The following is a 22433-nucleotide window of genomic DNA, read 5'->3' on the forward strand; positions in this document are numbered from 1 at the left end:
AAATGAAAAGTTATGTAAACTGGATTGTGCTTCAGACATTTCATCATGCACTAACCCCCGCGGCTGGCATAAAAACTACCACCTGCTCAACGCAGGCGTTAGCGGCTAGTGCAGCAGGCGGTTTAACGCACGGTATTACGCGTGTTAAACCTCTACTGCTGCTTGATAAAAGGACCCCTAAATTTTAGATGTCAGCCATGCATGAATACTTACCTATATGTAAGTTCAAATGATATACACCAAAGACTGTCAATAAATAAGATTACTACTACTACTTATTTCTATAGTGCCGCTAGGCATACACAGTGCTGTACATTAACATGTAAGAGACAATCTCTGCTCCATAGTGTTTACAATCTAATTAAAATAGACAAACAGGACAAATAGGGGGTTAGGGAATTACAGAGGGAATGATAAAACAGATTAGTTGGAAACTTTAACCAGGAGGTTGGAAAGGAAGTGCAAATAAGAATACCTTCAGTTTTCAGTTGGCCTACTACTTTCAGTGTTCAGTAACAATGGTTAGTAGTACTGGTTGACTTTTCTGAGATTGAAGGAAGAATGAAAAGAATCTGACGTTTATGGTAAGGAACATTTGATTTTGAACGCCATAAAGAAAACGTTGGTGAGCTATCTAGAAGACTGTTTTTTCAGCTACACAGAAAGTACACTGGCACTGGATTTATAGCCAACAGTCATCAGATGGTCACCATTGACTTTTCTGTCCGTTTGGCCACTTTAAGATCATCACATATGATCTACCCAAGTCATACTCCTCTTTTGTGCATCTCTAAGTTGCACTGTTCCCTCAAGATTTTGTAGCCCAAATACTTGACCTTGCATTTTTTAGTATTAAATCTTAGCTGCCAAATTCCATACCATTTTTTTAAGTTTTGCTAGGTCTTCTTTCATGTCATCTATACCATCAGGGGTGGCTACCCTATCACAGATTTTAGTATCATTTGTGAAGAGACAAACCTTTCCAGCCAGTCCTTCAGCATTATCATTTACAAAAATGTTAAAAAACCAGCCCAAGAACCGAACCTTGAAGCTCACCATTGGTAATGTACCTTTACTCAGAAAAAGCTCCATTTACTACTGCCCTCTGTCACCTTCCACTCAACCAGTTCCTAATTCAGTTTGTCATTTTAGGGCCCATACTGAGGATACTCAGGGCTCCTTTTACTAAGCTGCACTAGCGGTTTTAGTGTGTGCTAGACGCTAATGCCTCCATTGAGCTGACATTAGTTTTTGGCGCATAGCGCAGGGTTAGCATGCACGGCAATGTAGCGCGCACTAAAAATGCTAGCGCACCTTAGTAAAAGGAGCCCTTAGTTTATTTATTAGTCATTTGTGTGGAACCATCTCAAAGGCTTTGTTAAAATCTAAATATACCACATCTAGTTCTCTCCTCGATCCAACTCTCTGGTCACATAGTTAAAGAAATTAATCAGATTTATCTGACAAGAACTTCCTGTAGTAAAAACATGTTGCCTCAGGTCCCTTTAATTCATTGGATTCCAGAAACATGCTAATTTTTGTTTTAAAAACTTGGAATGTGGGGGGAATCAATTCCACTAGAAATAAATTCTCAAGGATTAGGGCCCGAATTTATCCCTTATTCACTCAAAAACAAGCCCCACACGGACAAACGATACACACACCCAGCAACACTACAAGGCCTTACTTACAACCCACAACATTCACACTCCCCAAAGAGAAAGGGAAAAAGGAAAAAGAAAAGAAGTGGAGAAAAAGACCTCAGTTCAGCTTCATCTGGAATTTTTGGCCAGATGAAGCTGAACTGAGGCCTTTTTCTCCACTTCTTTTCTTTTTCCTTTTTCCCTTTCTCTTTGGGGAGTGTGAATGTTGTGGGTTGTAAGTAAGGCCTTGTAGTGTTGCTGGGTGTGTGTATCATTTGTCCGTGTGGGGCTTGTTTTTGAGTGAATAAGGGAATCAATTCCCCCATTAAACGTTCAAAAATTTTGCAACAATTACATCATAAAGTGGACGTGGCCTTTCTTCAGGAGACTCATTTGACTGATCTTGAACATTCGAAATTAAAGCAATGGTGGGTGGGGAAATGTGTGGCAGCTTCTGCTCAAAAAAAAAACACAGAGGAGTAGCGATTTTGTTTTGTAAGGGTCTTTTGGGCTAATTTTGTCTAAGGATGGTGAGGGACGATATGTGCTCTGTCAAGGGGTGATAGCGCAGCAAAATTTTGTATTTTGCTGTGTATATGCTCCTAATGATAATGATCCGGCATTTTATGCCAAATTAACTCGCTTATTGTTACCTTTAACTCGGGTCTCTTTAATTATTGGGGAGACTTTAATGCTGTTTATGATTCTAGTTTGGATTGTACGGGGCCAGGGAGTGCTTTGCATTTGGTAGGGGAGAGGGAACTCCAAAAATTTAATGAAAATCTAGAATTAATAGACCCTTGGATGGTTCTACATGGTTCTGAGAAAGATTATACCCATATGTCTCGAGCACATGGTTCACAATCTCATATAGACTATATTTGGGTAACAGAACTGGTGTTTCGGCAGTTGGTGCGGGCGGATTTAGGTCCTTATACAACCTCTAATCATGCATGGGTAAATGTGAGGTGGCAGGAAGGAAGAGGATATGGCATTGGGTATTTCCGTTAGCATTGTATAGGGACCAAAATTATAGGGAACGGCTTTTGGTCACTTGGAAAGATTACAAAAGGCATAATGTCATGCAGAAGGAGATTCTATTTTATTTTGGGAAGCGGCGAAAGCAGTATTGAGGGGGAACATTATAAGTTATTGTAGTCATGTTAAAAAAGCTCGAGATAGGGAAATTTTGCGTTTGGAGAGGGATATTGTAAAGGCTAGGAGGAAATTTGGACAATCTGGTGACTCAGTGCATAGACAGGAGTTGATGGAATATCAAGTAACTCTCAATTCTCTTCTACATCAGCGGGCACACAAATCCCTTGGTTATTATAAGTACCAACTTTATAAACATGGGAATAAGGGGGGAAAACTTTTGGCCCGGTTAGTTTCATCTAGAATGGGTCCCAATAGGGTTTGGGCCTTGATAAATGAACAAGGGAAGCAGGTTATAGGGTGGATAGGGACAGATTCTTCAGACTGAAGGGGACAACAGGTACGAGGGGGCATTCGGAGAAACTGAAGGGAGATAGGTTCAAAACAAACGCAAGGAAGTTTTTTTTCATCCAAAGGGTCGTGGACACTTGGAATGCGCTACCGGAGGAAGTGATCAGGCAGAGTACAGTACAGGGATTCAAACAGGGATTGGACGGATTCCTGAAGGATAAAGGGATCACGGGATACTGAGGGAGGAGCTGGGATGTAACACAAGTATAGAAAGCTAACCAGGTAATGAGTATAGAAACCAAACCAGGTCGTGCATGTGCAAGACCGGAGGGTTAGGACTTCGATAGGAAGACAGGACTTAAATGAGAAACCAAGGTGGCAAGGGAGCCCCCTCTGGTGATACAGACAGGTCGTGACCTGTTTGGGCCGGCGGGAGCGGACTGCTGGGCGGGATGGACCTGTGGTCTGACCCGGCAGAGGCACTGCTTATGTTCTTATGTTCTTATGTTATAACAGATCAAGAGATTGGAGATATTTTTTTCGCTATTTTAAGACTCTTTATGATACCCTGTTAGACAGGGGAATATTGGCAGGTCCCTATTTGGATGAGATAAAATTGCCCTATCTCTGAGAGTGATAGGGAGTGTTTGAATGCGCCAATTACTCCGGAGGAAGTGTATTGGGCAATTAGGAATAGTCCATTGCTGAAGGCGCCAGGTGAGGTTGGCACGCGTATTGAATTTTATAAACTATTAAGTGAAGAGATTATCCAACCACTTGCTAGGATGTTTAATATTATGGTTGGTGCAGAAGCTTTGTCGGAAGGTATGAATACGGCTCGAATTCTGGTGTTGCCTAAACCGAATAAAGACCCCGAAAAAGCGGCATCATATCGTCCTATTTCTTTATTGAATACGGAGGTTAAATTGTTAGCAAAAATTATGGCTAATAGGTTAGCTGCTGTACTGCCCTCCATTATTCATGAGGATCAGGTGAGATTTGTGAAGGGAAGGAAAATAGCTAAAAATGTAAGAAAATTGTTACTGTCTTTAGAACAGCGGGCAAGATATAATTTACCTTCTGTGCTGATCAGCTTTGATGCTGAAAAGGCTTTTGACAAAGTTAGGTGGGATTTTCTTTATGAAACATTAACAGCATATGGTTTTGATGGTTTTTTTATATCGGCAATACATGCATTGTATGCTCTTCCACAGGCTAAATTGGTGTTAAAGGATTTTGAAACTGATAAGTTTCCTATTTGTAGGGGGATGAGACAGGGTTGTCCTTTATCTCCGTTATTATTCGTAGTTACTTTGGACCCCCTTATTCGAGAGATATATGAATTGCCATCTATACGAGGGATTGATATTGGAAATACTACTTTTAAGTTGTCGGCTTTTGCTGATGATATTTTAGTACATCTTGCAGATCCTTTGTCTTCTTTAACAGCATTATTGGAATTAATTAAAGAATATGGTCACTATGCAGGTTTTCAATCAAATTTAGATAAATCAGAGGCGTTAGCATCCTCTGAGGCGGTAAAGGCCTTATGGGGATCGGTATTTTGATTTGGGTGCAAGGGCAGTTTATGTACTTGGGAATAGTTTATGTACTTAGGGATAGTCATGACTATGTTGACTTCCCAATTATATCACCTTAATGTGGACAAACTACAACAAAAAATGGAACTCTTATTAGATACATGGCAGATGTTGCCTCTTTCTTTGATGGGTCGTATTAGCTTGGTTAAGCTGTTTATATTTCCTAAATGGTTGTATATGTTACAGACTTTGCCGTTGTGCTTATTGAAGAAGGATTTACGTATCTTTTATAAAAAAAAAAAAAGTTACTCGTTTTTGTTGGGGGGCCAAAAAAACTAAATTAAAGTTGATACATTTGCTGGGGAATTGGAATAAAGAGAGGTTAGGTTTACCGGATATGTGGATTTATAATTATGCATGTCTGCTTCGTCATTTGGGAGATTGGATTAATGAGACAAGTATTTACACTCCTCTTCGGATGGAACGGGAGTTTTATGCTCCTTGTGATGTGTTTGCATTATTACATAGTGCACGGAAGGCATTGACTTCTCATATTTGTTCAAGTTTATTATTCAGCACATTACGGATGGCATGGTGTTGGCTTGTGTGACTCTTAGGTGGGAATCCGATGATTACTGATCTTTTGCCTTTGCTTTTTGGTTTTGTCCCATTATTCAGCATTTTTGGAAGCGAATAATATCTTATATGTCTGAGTTAATTGGAAGATCTTTGCGCTACTCTCCATCCCATTTTATTTTGGATTTGCCAGAAGCTTGTAGTCATTTGCCTAAGGGGCATAGGGCACTGTGTAGGAAAATGAGTCTACTGGCCAAAAAATGTATTCTTCAATATTGGACAATCTCTGACCCTCCAAAGTTTTGGCATTGGCAAAACCAGTTGCATCAGTTGGCCATCTGGGAAGCTAGAGATGCTGGAAGGATGAGGAAGCGAAAGATGTTGTTTATGCAAATATGGGATCCATATTTGCAAGCCTTATTTCCTAAAGGTCGTAGTGCGGTTTTAAGATGGGTATCCTAACTGAGATTGAGGAGGGGTAGAGAGTACCTTTGAATGGGGAAGGGAAGGGAGGGTTTGGGGAGGGAAGGCAGAGGGTATTAAATGATTTAAAACATGTAGTCATACATAGATTGAGTGGGGTTTGATGGGGGATGAAGGTATTTTCTAGGTTTATATGGGATATATTTTACTCGATGCCTCACTAGTCCAACAATAAGGCAAAAAATGGTCAAAAGTTCCGTGAGTGATTGCAGAACAGCAAAAGCGCCAAATCAAATTGAGCTCAAAAGAAATATATAAAAGTGATAGTAGTGCAAGGTACCCTCAGTGCACAGGATAAGCGACGTGAGAAAAACTCCAACGCTTCAAGCGAAAAGGTAGAGGCTAATTAGCCCCCACCTACACACCATCATGGGGTACCAAGAGTGCGTTTTGAAATTAAATAACACAATACCAAAAAAGTGCACAATGAACACAGGTGAAGTGGTGAATTCACAAACTGCAATCACTCAGGGAACCCTCCAGCCAACTCCCAGCAAAAATCAAAAAAAGCAACTTAGCTTGAAGAGTCTTCATTCAACATCCAGGGGTGTGGGAACAGAGCAGATGAAACACTGCAAAACCAGGTTCAACCAAGCCTGGTTTCGGGAACAAAGTCCCTTCCTCAGGAACCCATGATTCAAATATCCAAACGGACCTCAAGGAAGGCTGGAGAGAGGGAGGAGTTTGTTGCTTCATTATTATACTAAGCACCTTGGTGTTGTATGTAATATTGACCACATCAATATGTTCATTATATTTGATGCATCATCATTGTTATACAAGTTTTAATGTTGTATTTGTTGTTGTTTGCATCAATAAAAATTGTTTGAACTTAAAAACATTTCTATTAATTTACTTACCACAGGGGTCAGACTAACTGGCGTTTAGTTCCCAACCTCTTCCTAACTTCCACTTTTGTGGAGAAGGGACCACATTTACACTTCTTCAGTCCTCCAGAACCATGCCTGACTCCAGAGAGGCATTGAAAAGTTCAGCCAGTGGAGCCGCTAGAACTTCCTAAGTTTCTTTAGAACCCTCGATGTATGTCAACTGGCCCTACTGCTTTGACCACATTTAGTTTAGTTAGCTCCTCACATTCACGGTCCTCTGAAAATCATTCAGGGTTTATCAAACCTCCATTCCTATTTATGTTTGTGTTCTGTAGTCCTACTTCCAGCCCTTCAGCTGTGAAAACAGAACAGAAATATTTGTTAAGCAGTTCCACCTTAGTTTTATCAGCTTCACCATATTCCTCACCCCTTTACCTTTGAATCTCACAATACCACTTTTGCACTTCCTCCACTTTGCTTTTCTAATTACTGTGCCAGCTTCTCTTAGCTTTCCCAGATATTTAGGTATTCATTTTAATGAATTCTAGAGCCTAAGTTTTTGTGGCTCTTCTGAAAAACCTCATAGCGAGCACATGAAATATTATGATACAGAAAATTTTTCAGTGACCTTTGATCGGAATTTGCTAAGACTGTGCTCAAAATTGAAAAAAATAAAATTTAATTGGGAGATAAACACCTATCTTAGGTGCGATTCTACAAAAGATAGGTTCCAAACGCCAGAGTAGGTGTGTTTAGGGGGTAGAAAAAGAGTTAGGCACCTCTAGGCGCAATTCTGTAAAGGACTTAGGTACCTATAATGTAAGCCTTTAAAACCCTGGCCTATATTACAGGTGCCTAAGTGTTAAGTTAGGCACCACTAAGTGTGATTGACGTGCAATAAGCACCTAACTTTAGGCACCTATCTTTTTTAGGCACCAAGTACAGAATCTGGTCCACAATGTATAGAATTCAGAAGTGTCCAGGCTTTGACAGAACTCAACTTCAACATCATTCATTAGTTGTGGAATTTGCCCTCAAACAATCATGGAGCTTACAATTTACACTTCTATTCCTCCAGGCAGAGAAGCCAGGATATTTTACTCTTTTGGCAAACACACTGGAAAAAGCTTAGTTACTTAACTGTAGCAGGGGTTGTCCAAGGATAACAGAACAGATATCTTTAGATCCCCTCCCACCTCCCCTTGAAGTTGAATTTTTTTTTTTGTTTTTTAATGTTACTGAGGGTCCTGCCTCGCATGTTGGTTGGGAAAGTACTTGCATATCAAGCAAGAAGGCACTCGTGCTTATGGGGCTGCTACCAAAAGCCTTTTAAAGAAACAGCGTGCTGGGCAGCATCCACACTGGGCTTCATCGGAGTGACATTATTCAAGTGTAAGGATACCTGTTCTGCTGACTACATATAAGTAACTTTGCTATTTATGCATGTAACTATGCACTTGCCCGTGCTCCACCCATGTGTACATCTACCTTCAAATGTGCACCATCACATTTAAGCACTATGAGCCTATGTAGTCATTTATGCTCATTTTATGTGTCAGTGCCCTCCTCATAGAATTAGCCCTATAGTGAGTTAAATGGCCTTATCTTATCTATATAATAGCTGAAAATATACAGATAAGTGAGTTATGCATGTAGAACCTTTCAAAAAATTAATAACTTGCTTTGAATATCAGGACCATGGTTTTACTTTCTTTCCATACAAAGGATAACTACTCCTAACCTCATAAATACATAAACATTACCATACTAAAACAGACCAGAGGTCCATCAAACCTAGCATCCTGTTTCCAACAGTGGCAAATGCTGGTCAAAGCCGGTACATGGCTTCTTCTCCCTTAGAGACCCTATGTACATGTCCCAAGCCTTCTTGAATTCAGATACAGTTTTTGTCTCCTCTACCTTTAATAGGAGGCCATTCCATGAATTCACCACCCTCTTTGTGAAGAAGTATTTCTTCAGGTTACTCCTCAGTCTGTCCCTTTTCACTATCATCCTATGCTCCCTCATACCAGAGCTTCTTTTCAATTGAAAGAGACTCACCCCTTGTGCATTGATACCACAGAGGTATTTAAACTTCTCTCTTATATCTTCCTTCTCCTGTCTTTCTTCCAAAGTGTACGTATAAAGATCTTTGTCTGTCCCTATATACTTTATAATGAGATTACCGACCATTTTGGTAGCTTTCCTCAGGACTGACTCCACCCTGTTTATATCATTTTGAAGGTGCAGTCTCCAGAATTGGGTAAATTTGGCCAGGGGGAAGGACAAATGCCTGTATCTTGGCGTAATATACAGACCCCCAAGACAACAGGATGACCTAGATATGGAATTAATTGGCGATATAGAGAATATCACCTTGCGTGGGGACACGGTGTTGTTAGGTGACTTCAACATGCCTGATGTGGATTGGGACACACTTTCCTCTGCTTCCGGCAGCAGCAGGAGGCTATTAAACTCTATGAAGGGAGCAAGACTCAGGCAACTAGTGTTGGAGCCAACAAGGGATCAGGCAATACTGGACCTGATACTTACCAATGGTGAAAGTGTCACAGAGGTCTCGGTGGGTGACACATTGGCCTCTAGTGACCACAACATGGTATGGTTCAATCTCAGGAAGGGATTCACTAAATCTACAACACTGACCAGGGTCCTCAAATTCAAGGACACAAACTTCAAAGACATGGAGGATTTCGTTTATCAGGTGCTGCAAAACCAAGCAGGAACTAATAACGTGGAAGAAATGTGGTCGACTCTGAAAGCCACCATACAGGAGGCGACTAACCGCTATGTTAAATCAGTAGGTAAACGGCGAAGGAACAATAAGCCACAGTGGTTCTCTGCGGAGATCTCGGACCTCATCAAAGAAAAGAAAAAAGCATTCATCTCTTACAAACAATCAGGGAAGCAGGACTCTAGAGAAGACTAACTGGCCAAGTCAAGAGCCGTCAAAACTGCAGTTAGGGGGGCCAAACTCCACATGGAGGAGTCTCTAGGGTAGAACATCCAGAAGGGAGATAAAGCCTTCTTCAGGTATATTAGTGACAGAAATAGAAACACAGGCGGGATAGTACGCCTTAGGAAACCAGACGGAAACTACGTAGAAAAGGACTCGGAAAAAGCCAAACTGTTGAATGAATACTTCTGCTCAGTCTTCACCCGCGAGGCGCCGGGACTCGGCCCTCAGCTACAGAAAAGGGATGACTCAGTAGACCCGTTTAGTAATTTCAAGTTTACACCCAGCAGTGTCTACGGTGAGCTGTCTAAGCTCAAGGTTAACAAGGCAATGGGGCCTGACAACCTACACCCCAGGATGCTCAGGGAGTTGAGTGATGTCCTGGCAGAATCGCTATCCACACTGTTCAATCTCTCCCTTAGTACAGGTAGAGTCCCGTTGGACTGGAGGACAGCAAACGTCATTCCACTCCATAAAAAAGGCTCAAAGACAGAAGCAGCAAACTACAGACCAGTGAGTCTCACATCAATAGTGAGCAAACTAATGGAAACTCTTATCAAATGCCAATTGGATACGATCCTAAATGAGGAGAATCTACGGGATCCTCGTCAACATGGATTTACCAAGGGGAGATCCTGCCAATACAACCTGATCAGCTTCTTTGACTGGGTGACGGGGAAGCTGGATGTTGGGGAGTCCCTGGACATCGTATACCTGGACTTCAGCAAAGCATTCGATAGCGTACCTCACCGCAGGTTGCTGAGCAAGATGAGTTCTATCGGATTGGGCGATACATTGACAAAATGGGTAGGGAACTGGCTTGGAGGTAGGCTTCAGAGGGTGGTGGTGAACGGCACCCCCTCCGAAACGACGGAGGTGATCAGTGGAGTGCCGCAGGGATCGGTCTTGGGCCTGATTCTATTCAATATCTTTATAAGAGACTTGACAGAGGGGCTCAGAGGCAAAATAACATTATTCGCCGATGACACCAAACTAAGAAATGTAGGCAAAAGCACAACAGACAAAAACTCAATACCCGACAACATGATGCACGACCTACTCCTACTGGAGAAGAGGAGACTTAGAGGGGATATGATAGAGACTTACAAGATCATGAAGGGCATAGAGAGAGTAGAGAGGGACAGATTCTTCAAACTTTCGAATATTAAAAGAACAAGAGGGCACTCGGAAAAGTTGATAGGAGACAGATTCAAAACAAATACTAGGAAGTTCTTTTTTACCCAACGTGTGGTGGACACCTGGAATGCACTTCCAGAGGATGTGATTGGGCAGAGTACGGTACTGGGGTTCAAGAAAGGATTGGACAATTCCTACTGGAAAAGAGGATAGAGGGGTATAGATAGAAGATTACTGCACAGGTCCTGGACCTGCTGGGCCACCGCGTGAGCGGACTGCTGGGCACGATGGACCTCGGGTCTGACCCAGCAGAGGCATTTCTTATGTTCTTATGTACTGGAGCGCTGGTCTAGGACCTGGTAACTCAGCTTCAATGCCAAAAAATGCAAAGTCATGCACCTGGGCAGCCAAAATCCATGCACGACTTACACCCTTAATGGCGAGATCCTAACGAGAACGGTAGCAGAACGAGACTTAGGGGTGATCGTCAGTGAGGACATGAAGACTGCCAAGCAAGTGGGAGCAAGCTTCATCCAAGGCTAGACAAATCATAGGTTGCATACGCAGGAGTTTCATCAGCCGTAAGCCGGAAGTCATTATGCCATTGTATAGATCCATGGTGAGACCCCAGCTGGAATACTGTGTACAATTCTGGAGGCCACATTACCGCAAGGATGTGCTGAGACTGGAGTCGGTCCAGAGAATGGCCACCCGGATGGTCTTGGGACTCAAGGATCTCCCGTACGAGGAACAGCTAGATAAATTACAGCTATACTCGCTTGAGGAACGCAGAGAGAGGGGAGACATGATTGAGACGTTCAAGTACCTCACGGGCCGCATCAGGGTGGAGAAAGATATCTTTTTCTTCAAGGGTCCCACGGCAACAAGAGGGCATCGTGGAAACTCAGGGGCGGGAAGCTGCACGGTGACACCAGGAAATTCTTTTTGACTGAAAGGGTGGTTGATCGCTGGAAAAGCCTTCCACTTCAGGTGATTGAGGCCAGCAGCGTGCCTGATTTTAAGGCCAAATGGGATCATCACATGGGCTCTATTCACAGAGGAAGGTAGGGGAGGGACATTAGGGTGGGCAGACTAGATGGGCCATGGCCCTTATCTGCCGTCTATTTCTATGTTTCTATTCTAAATGGGTCTCACTGAGCTTTATACAGGGGCATCATCACTTCCTTTTTTTCTACAGGCCATTCTTCTCTCTGTATTCCCAAGCATCCTCCTAGCTAGTGCCATCACTTTTTCTACCTGTTTGGCCACCTTAAGATCATCACATACTATCAAACACAAGTACTGCTCCTCTTTCTTGCACAAAATTGTACCATTCCCTCAGATTTTTGCAGCCCAAATGCAAGACCATGTATTTTTAGCATTAAAACTTAGCTGCCAAATCCTGGACCATTCTTTAAGCTTCACTAAGTCCTCCTTCATGTTATCCACACCATCAGGGGTGTCTACAATATTGTAGATTTCACAAGAGTCACAAAGAGACAGACCTCACCAGATAGCCTTTCAGCAATATCTCTTACAAAAATCTTAAGAACTAGCCAAAGAACTGAACTTTGTGGCACACCACTGATAACATTCCTTTCCTCAGAATGATCTACATTTATGGCAGATCCAAGATGGCATTTAGGGCAGATGCTGTGTGAGGAGCTCCTCACCAGCACCATTCAATTGACCCTCTCTCCCCTCACCTGAGCCTCATTAGCAGCTAATTAGCAGTTTCTTTTACTGCTGGAAGCCGGTGAGCTCCAGCAAATTTGTTTTTCCTTATGGGCCCATTTAGTGCACGACCAAGTGCGAAAACCCAACCCAACTAACAAGGGGAAGAGGAAGAGAGCAACCCGGCCAACTCCTTCAGTGACCGGGACCTCCAAGAACCTCATTCAGACAATGCTGGATTGTGGAATTACCCGCCAGACGAGGGAGACACCCCCGACTTTGGAGGAATGCAGAGTGTGGAGGCATCCCTCAGTGATGATTGGGTTTCCCTAAGCCCGATCCAGGGGTGAATTCCTATTGAACCCGGAAGTGGAAGCCCTGAATTGACAGTGGCAAATCAGTCAGCCCAAGAAGGTGTTGCACTGCTGAGCCCCAGAGGAGCAGAGGGAGGAGAAGTAGTGGTGCAGGAAAGATCCCCCACTGAAGCCCAGACATCGGCAGTCAAGGCAGTGGCTAGTGAAAGCTCAACTTCTGCAAGTAACATCATTCAATTTGGACAGTTGATTAAGCCCGCAGTAGTTAACTTAGAGGAACTTTGGAGGGCTATAGCAGTCATGAACTCTAACCTACAGAAGGCAATGACTATGGTTCAAGCAGACTATGTGTCTATCAGCTCTCAGGTAGTGACCCATGAGAAAATGCTAAAAGATCAGGGAGAAACTATTAAGAGGCATGAAGACCAGATAACTCAAATAAAAAAAATCTAGAAATGGAGATTGTTAAAGAAAGATCTTTTATTCAAAAGAAACTAGAATATATGGAAAATAAACAGAGAAGAAATAATTTAAGACTTAAATTTTCCAAAATCTCCAGTAATATCTCCACTTGAAATGGTCTGGAAATATATGAAGGAAGTTTTAATAATTCCACAAGAAAATCTACCACCTATTACTACTGTCCAACATTTATCTCCGGGAAAGAAACAGAAAAGTTCAATTCCTACTGAAATGCCAGCATTGCAAGAGAAAGGAAAGGACTTAACAAATTTCTTGGAGAACTACCCTCCTGGTGACATTTGCTGTGGAGCATGATAGAGATTTAGGGGTCCTTTTATCAAGCTGCGGTAGGGGTTTAACGCACGTAATACCACGTGTTAAACTGCCTGCCGCACTAGCCGCTAACGCCTGCATTGAGCAAGCGTTAATTTTTTAGCCTGCCGCAGGGGTTAGCACGTGATGAAATGTCCACGCTAACCTCACTAGCGCGGCTTGATAAAAGGAGCCCTTAATTTTCAGATTTTATTTTAGAAATATGAATGAAAAGTTTTTTGGTTCGGCCATTCGTATTTTCCCTAATATTGCTCAAGTATCACAGAAGAGGAGAAAATATTTTTTGCTTTATAAGTCCAGGGTCTTAGCCCTAAGTGCATCTCTTATTTTGAAATTTCCAGCAAAGTGTTGTATTTCATTACAGAGGAAAAATTTCTTATTTTTCGAACTGAAACAACTGTTATTCTGGCCAAAGAAGGTGGGAATGTGACGAGTGGTCCGAGAGCTCTTCCTGCAGTTTAAATCGGCTGTTGGGAGTTTTTCTATATTAGTTTCTCATCGCTGCCCTTAAGATTGTTTTATATTTCTGGATATGATAATTCTAATACTTGGATCTCTATTATTGTGAACTAAATAAGGTATGACTATTTCCTATACTAAATCACTGGTTTAAGTGATGTTAGGTTTATATTTTCTTTGAATTACTATTACAAATCTGTAGCAAGTATTTGTTTTGCTTGTTTGAAATTTGAAAAATTGAATAAATAAATAATAATAATAATAAAAGAATGATCTACATTTACCAGTACTCTGTTGCCTTTTACTCAACCAGTTCCTAACTCATTCAGTCATTTTAGGGACCATATTGAGGGCACTCAGTTTATTTGTCATCTATGCAGAATCTTGCTAAAATCTAAGGGCTCCTTTTACTAAGCCGCACTAGCGGTTTAATGCGAGTAATGGCTTAGTAAAAGGCTTAGTAAAAGGAGCCCTAAATGCACCAAATCTAGCACTCCCCCTTGATCTAATTCTCTGGTCACCCAAAGAAATTAATCAGATTTGTCTGACAAGACCTGCCTCTAGAGAAACCATGCAGCTTCAGATCCTACAATCGAATGGATTCCAGAAACCTGGAGAGCTAGTATTCAGAATTACAAAAGTGAAATCAAAGAGAAAAGACACAGTTACTATTCTTCTAAAATTAGGACCAATGTACTTAACACTAAAGAATTATTTAAGTTGGTTAATACAGTATTTGATGTGAGCAATTTAAAACAGCCACCACAAGTTTCTGAACCTAACTCAGATGAACTGGCTCAATATTTTTGCTCAAAATTGCAAAAACTGAGACAAACTTTTGTTGATACTGACATTTCAGATCCCAAGATAATGTTTTATTCTACAGCTGCTTGTCAGGCAGACTTAATGTGGAACGAAAAACTCCAGATTGGGAACAATTCGACAAGTTATATAATAAATATGTAAAATTTAATTGTCCTTTAGACCAGTGTTTTTCAACCTTTTTTGGGAAAGGCACACTTGTTTCATGAAAAAAATCACGAGGCACACCACCATTAGAAAATGTTAAAAAATTTAACTCTCTGCCTATATTGACTATATATAAAGTAATTCTCTTGAATAGGAATCAAATAAACACAAAGAAAGTATTTTATAATTACTTTATTACGAAATAAAAATTATAAAATACTTTATTCAGTGCGAAACCTGGGCCTGTTTGGCTGAACACAAAGCTGATATTCTGGCTGGAATCGAAGAAAGACACACACGTAGCTCTTCGTCAACAGCTCTCAGTCTCTCTCTGTATTTGGTTTTTATAGCATACAAAAATAGACAAATATACCCTCCATCCTTTTTATTAAACCACAATAGCAGTTTTTAGCGCAGGGAGCTGCGCTGAATGTCCAGCGCTGCTCTTGACGCTCATAGGCTCCCTGCGCTAAAAACCACTATTGCGGTTTAGTAAAAGGTGACCATATTGTAAAATATAGACAGCAGATATAAATTCAGAACTGTGCATAGTAAGTGAAGGGAAGTTTTCATCTCTGGGAATTTACCCAGTTAACTATTAAGTTATTTGGGCAAATTCCTTTGAAAACTGTGGTAATACTGCCTCCACTTTGCTAAATTTAAAATGAAATCATTTTTCCTACCTTGTCTGGTGATTTCTGGTTGCACTTTCTTCTTCTGACTGTGCATCCAATCTTTCTTCCCTTCTATCAGCCTGTATGCTTTCTCTCCTCCACACCTCATTCCCTCCCCCAACTTTTTCTTCCTCTCTCCCTGACCTTTCTTTCTTTCTTTCTTTTTTTCTGTTTCTCTTCTTTCCTTCTGTTTCCCTGCCTGCCCCCTTTCTTTCTCCCTGCCGTTCCCCAAGCCACTGCCACTGCCGCTGCCATCGGGGAACAGGACCCACCAATGGATAACAGGCCCCAAAGCCGACGCCGACGCATGCTCTCCCTGACGTCAATGCTACAATCGGAGAGGAAGTTCCGCCCAGCCAGGCAGCGATTGGCTGGCCCGAACTTCCTCTCCGACTGCAGAATTGACGTCGGGGAGAGGAAGACTGATAGGTCCGATAGATTAGATCGCCAAGACAAAGTGAGTCCTGGGTGATCGACTCACTTTGCCTTGGCGAGCTACTGGCGCCCCTGCCTCGGGCCCCCTGTCAGCTCCGGGCCCGGCGGCCCTGCGGCACACCAGGCAACATCTCGCGGCACACTAGTGTGCCGCGGAACAGCGGTTGAAAAACACTGCTTTAGACAATTGCCTTCCAGTTATTTTAAAATCAGCTCCTTTGAAATTCAGAAGAGATGTGTTTGATTGAATTACAATATTACTGCAGAATGGTGAATTTTCAGCAAATGTAGGCCATATTCTAATTACACCCATAACCAGGAATTCAAGTCTTTAGCCATCATTAGCAATTATTGTCCAAATATAGCTATTCCTCTCTTCATAAAAATAATGGAGGGACTAGTGAGTGTTGAATTCAGAAATTATCTAGATAGATTCTCAGTCATACATACATCCCAATCAGGATTTCGCTCTTTCCATAGCACAGAGACTGTATAACTTAGACATGTCTGGACAACATCATAGACATCCCCCCAATATAAAATATCAAAAAATCAAGGCAAAATCACATACACATCAAATCATATGATCAATTCTAAGGTAGATAGCCAAACCAATTCACATTAGCATTCAAAGCAAGTCTGATACCATCAATTCAAAAATGGATTACAGAGATAAAAATATTAATTATATAAATGAATGCATGAATGCCAGCATTTCCATGTATAAGCTGTGGATTTTGCAACCTATTTGTGCAAGATCCATCACTTAGGGGTTCTTTTACTAAGGCACGCTAGTCTATAATCTATGGATGCGTTAGCGTTTAGCGCACTAAAAGGGCTAGCGCACATTAGTAAAATGACCTCTTAGTTATTTTCAGTATCAAATTTTACAACCTTCAAAATCCTAATTTTTATTCACACCCCAGGTCCAAACAGGCACTCAGCTAACATTTATGCCTGCTTCAGCATAGGCATGCATGCTGACATCTAGTTCTTATGCATGTATTGGCAAATCAGAAATTCATGCATATTTTTCAGTTTTATCTTAACCACATCCCATATATATGGGGTAAATTATTCAGTAAGAACAAAGACTGCAGTTATCTTTACTACACTAAACTCCCTACTCAAAGCACCCTCCCCCTCTCAATTTTTCCCCAAACCATGGGAGAGTTCTTCTACAATAAGATCATGAAGATTCACCTTGAATTCTCAAACAGCCTACTTCCCCCTCCCCTCCCTCCACCTATCCCTTCTGCTGACCTCCCCTCAGCATCTGCCACCCTCTCCTCTTCCATAATCACAGAGGAGGAACCTGCACATCTTCTCTCATCTTCCAAACTCACTACCTGCTCCTCTGATCTGATTCCTACTCAGCACTATCTCGCCTGCTGTCATCCCTCCTATCTGTCACATTCTCAACCTATCTCTCTCATCTGCAACAGTCCCTGATGCTTTCAAACATGCCATTGTCACACCCCTCCTCAAAAACCCCTCTCTGGGCCCCACGTGCCCCTCCAACTATCACCCCATCTCCCTCCTTCCCTTCCTGTCCAAGTTACTTGAATGTCCTCCCAAGCTATTCTGGATCCGCTTCAGTCAGGCTTTCGCCCATTGCACTCCACGGAAACTGCCCTTACCAAAGTTTCCAATGATCTAAAGGCTTCTACTCCATCCTCATCCTTCTCGATCTATCTGCCACCTTTGATTAGCCCCTTCTCTTTTAAAGATGCTGTTTAATAGCAACCGTCCTTCTAAGGACAATCTAAGGACAATTTGAGTCCCTTTCTTTTAGCCTCTCCCCTACCTTTTGTTCTCTCCTTCAGTGTTTCTTTCCTATAAGATTGTAGTACGACCCCTTCTCTCCTTTTGTATAAGTCTGTCTGTTTAGTTAACTGTACCCCCAAATATGTTTGTTAACTTGAATGTTTTTATTGACTAATGTACACCGCCTAAAAGCCTGATTAGGCAGTATAACAAATTTTTTAATAAACTTAAAACTTAAACTGTTGATCACTGCCTACTCCTTGATACACTGTCTTCGATGGGATTCCAGGGCTCTGTTCTCTCATGGTTTTCTTCCTAGTTCTCCCATCGCACCTTCAGTGTATGCATTGGTGGTTCCTCTTCCACAGCCATCCCTCTATCGCTTGGTGTACCTCAAGGCTCTGTCCTGGGACCACTCCTTTTTTCAATCTATACTTGCATACTCGGAGCACTGATCTCCTCCCGTGGCTTCTAGTATCACCTCTATGCTGATGACTCCCAGATCTACCTCTTAGCACCAGATATGTCTACTGAAACCCAGACCAGAGACTCAGCCTGTCTGTCCGACATTGCTGCCTGGATGGCTCACCGCCATCTAAAACTGAATATGGTTAAAACAGAGCTGCTCATCTTCCCACCTAAACACACCTCCTCACTTTCCCCGTTATCTGTGGACAACACTCTCATCCTCCCTTTCATGTCTTTTCACAATCTCGGGGTCACCTTTGACTCCTCTCTCTCCTTTGCCACCCAGATTCAACACATCGCTAAAACCTGCAGCTTCTTCCTCTATCTATAATATTACCAAAATCTAACCCTTCCTCTTTGAGCACACTACCAAAAACCTTATCCATGCCCACATCATCTCACGCTTAAGACTACTGCAACTCGCTACTCTTAGGCTTCTGCTTAGACATCTCACTCCCCTCCAATCCATCCAGAATTTAGCTGCATGGCTCAAATTACCCTTCTCTTAAAGACACTTCATTGGCTTTCAATCCACTTCCGAATACAATTCAAACTCCTCTTACTGACCTATAAATGCACTCCACTCGGCTACCCTCTCTTCACTTGTCTCCCCCTATGTTCCCATTCCCTGCAATCTCTGCTCAGCCAGTAAATCCCTCCTGTCTGTGCCCTTCTTGTACTCCGCCAACTCCAGACCCAGACCCATCTAGCTTGCTGTGCCATATGCTTGGAACAAGCTGCCCTAAACCATACGGCTGGCTCCATCTCTGGCAGTGTTCAGGACGCACTTAAAAGCCCACCTCTTCAAGACGCTTTCAACTCCTAACTCCTCTCACCTTGGCTTCTGCATCCTTGACCCTATATGTCATCTCTGTCTGTCCAAGTTAGATTGTAAGCTCTTCCGAGCAGGGACTGTCTATCAAATGTCAATATGTACAGTGCTGTGTACGCCCTTCAGCGCTATATAAATGATAAATAGTAGTAGTAGTCATGTAGTTATCTGCTTGTTTAGAATGTCGGATTTGCAATTTACAAACAGAGGAGTCAGCTTAAGTTGGTCATTTTAGAAGCCTTTCATAGCATTTACATGTGTAAATGACAAGGGTGGGTAAATGACAATTTTAGAAAAGTTGCTACGTATGTACTTAGATCTGCAGCACATACAGTGGTAATCTTACCTACTCTAACTATATTCTCTTTGTCTATATCACACAGTTCGGCACTGTCATTTTACTATCCAACCCCTAAATCCCCTTAGGAATCTATCCAGCTATCTCTCCTTTGTAAAAAAAATTGTATCTTCACTGGAAAATGTCCAGTAAAATCTTTTGTAATCCGCCTTGAACTGCAAGGTATAGGCGGAATAGAAATCCGTAATGTAATGTAATGTAATGTAATACAGTTTCCAAGAGGGTGAGTTTTTTTAAGATGGGCTGGAAAAGTGTGTTTCTGATTTTACTGTATATATCCCCTAGGATCCTTGTGTTTTTAATTGTCTATCTGTGTTACCTATAGATACATCATTGATGTCTGCCTATGGTATAAAGATTTGCCCATTTGCCTCTGTATAATGTATGTCTGATATTGGCATGTTTTGTTTTCAGATATTGATGAATGTATGAATAGCACTCAGTGTGGAATTCATGGGTTCTGTGAGAATATAGCTGGCTCCTATCGCTGCCTCTGTCACCAGGGCTTTCAAGACTCCCAGGATGGGCAAGGATGTATGGGTAAGTTTTGCAGCTGCCTCATCACCCCAGTGCATGAGAACTAATGACTCTTAGGGGACAATTCCCTTTGGTGTGAATAGCCTCTCATGGTTTCAAGCTCAATTCTTTGAAAATGAAGCTCCTCCTCTTTCTTATCACTTGCTTTCCTACTTTGGACTATCCTCTTTCGATCTTCTTTTCTTATGTAGCAGGTGGTCATGTCCTTCCAAGCTGCCTGAAATTTTTACCATTTTTGACCCCTACCACATCACTTTATTTATTTATTTGGATTTTGCTCACGTATTTCAGCAGTAGCTCAAGGTGTGTTACATTAGGGTACACTAGATATTTCCCTGTCCCTGGAGGGACATGAATTCATGTTTCGCTCAGTGTGGTATCAAGGCGTTTTCCCTATACAAACAGCCAAATTCTAGCATCAGCACTTATATTCAGAATAAATGAGAACATGACTGTCATTGAAAGTAATCATTTAAATAGTAGTTAAGTACATCATCCTTCAAAGGTCACTTAAATATGGCAGCAGCATCTACTCACTTCCTTGATATCCCCTTCAATCACATGATCATTCCAACCAATCAGCGAATACTCCCCATCCCCCTCTTGTGGGCACTGTCAATGGTGTGGTTTGTGCATATCTGGGAAAGATTGGGTAGATCTTCAGACTGGTTGGGTTTATAGAGCATTCTGTCATGCCACATATGTGAGATCACAGGTGATATACATTTTTGTGTGTCTCTCTAATCTTATATATGTCAGCAGTAAAATAGCACTTAGGACTAGGAGTAGTAGACAGATAAAACTGAGATTAACAGATCATAAATCTCGTATTAATACCAGCACTATGCAAGCTCCTTTAGTTCAACATTGGTTAGACAAAAACCATTCAGTTGATGATATTAGATGGAGAATAATTGATCAAATTCAATTAGGGTGGGAGGGTGGCCAATATTTAAACTACAGAGGACAAAGGTTTAAACTACAGAGGACAAAGGTTGATTTATAAACTTAACTCTGTAAATCTATTTGGTTTAAATACTGAGCTGGAATGTATGACGTTGCTGTGAAGACTAGGGTGTGAGTGTGTGTTCTCTGATTGGTTGGAAAGATCATGTGATAGAAGGGGATATAAAGAAAGTGAGTAGATGCTGCAGCCATCTATAAGAGACATTTGAAGGATGACGGAGCATTTTGAATGGTTAGTACTACTTAACTACTATTTAATGATTACGTCCATTGATGTCAAATCTATCACCAGCACATTTATAAGTAGGTAATATCAATGTCAATGTCTATAAATCTTCAATTATCCCTTACCTTAAAAATAAGAACAAAGCCTAAATTGTTTAATGTGGTTGACCTCAGCGGCTCTTCTCTGAACAATAATCTCCATTTAAGAGCTATGTAAGCCAACCTCATCATAGGTCGTCAAAATTCACTTATAGTTATTTTCAATAATCTTTACATCTTTAAAATTTATTCAGACTTATTCATTTTCTCAATACTTTAGCAATAAGAGGTAATTCTCATCTTTGTCAAAGGTCTTGGGGACCCCCAACATGAATTAATGTTTTGCAAAAATGCTGCTTCAAGGAACTTTCCCATACAAGAGGCCCGTCCTCTAAGTCAGTATTTTTCAACCTTTTTACACCCGTGGACCAGGAGAAATAAAAGAATTATTTTGTGGACCGGCAAACTTCTAGCACTAAAATTTAAAAACCCCGTTTCCGCCCCATCTCCGCGAGCTCGGTCTTCACAAATCATCTGATCCCATCCGCACAAGCCTCATTTATGATTTTATATTGAATGTATTTTATTAAAGTATAAAAAGAAACAATATTCTGTACAATTATCATTTTATAAATACAAATAATACAGAGCAAGGATCAACAAAACCCCTGTCTCCCCTCCCCTTCACATATCTACTATCAAGAAAACTGAATAAGCCATGCTACACAGAAATATCATGCTAACAGAATACTGCAGTCACACATAACAGGAATAGTGTTAGGGGAGTGCAACTAGGGCAAATGGCCCCTGGTCAGAGAGTGCCCTAAGCCAGCTAGAAGCTAAAGAAGCACTGCCTGGGCTTTGCAGTCCCCAGTTATGTCTAACACCAGCTCCAGCAGGATATATATTTCAAATCTGATATATTCTAATCACAAAATAGAAATAAAATTATTTTTTTCTACCTTTTGTTGTCTCTGGAAATTGAAGTTAATCAATCTCGCCGGCCCTGCGCGGACTGGCAGAAATTTCCTGCGGACCGGCACCGGTCCAAGGACCGACGGTTGAAGAACAGCGCTCTATGTATTAAGAAAATGAATACATTTGAATAATGCAGACAAGTTACAGCACAGAAAAAAAAAAACAAATTTCCCATTTGCCATGTTGTTTCAAATGAATGCTCATCCCAAATTCTTACTGCTCTTATTTCCTACTTTCCTTCCTTCTCTTTTATAGCAGCTTTACTTGAAAGATGAGTATGACAACACGTAATCTTTTGTCCATTTAACCAGTG

At 41.5% G+C, this 22433-nt stretch overlaps 1 protein-coding gene across 7 annotated transcripts in view; it reads left to right on the plus strand.

Moving 5' to 3' along the window:
- LTBP1 (latent transforming growth factor beta binding protein 1) overlaps window positions 1–22433 on the plus strand; it is a 941660-nt gene that overhangs the window by 838533 nt on the left and 80694 nt on the right. For all 7 annotated transcript variants that reach the window (XM_033937066.1, XM_033937071.1, XM_033937073.1 and 4 more), the window contains one exon: window positions 19790–19915. In XM_033937066.1, coding sequence (XP_033792957.1) covers window positions 19790–19915 — 126 coding nt within the window. The remainder of the gene's footprint in view (window positions 1–19789; window positions 19916–22433) is intronic.

This window comes from Geotrypetes seraphini, chromosome 3 (genome assembly GCF_902459505.1).
Source record: "Geotrypetes seraphini chromosome 3, aGeoSer1.1, whole genome shotgun sequence".
Lineage (NCBI taxonomy): Eukaryota > Metazoa > Chordata > Amphibia > Gymnophiona > Dermophiidae > Geotrypetes > Geotrypetes seraphini.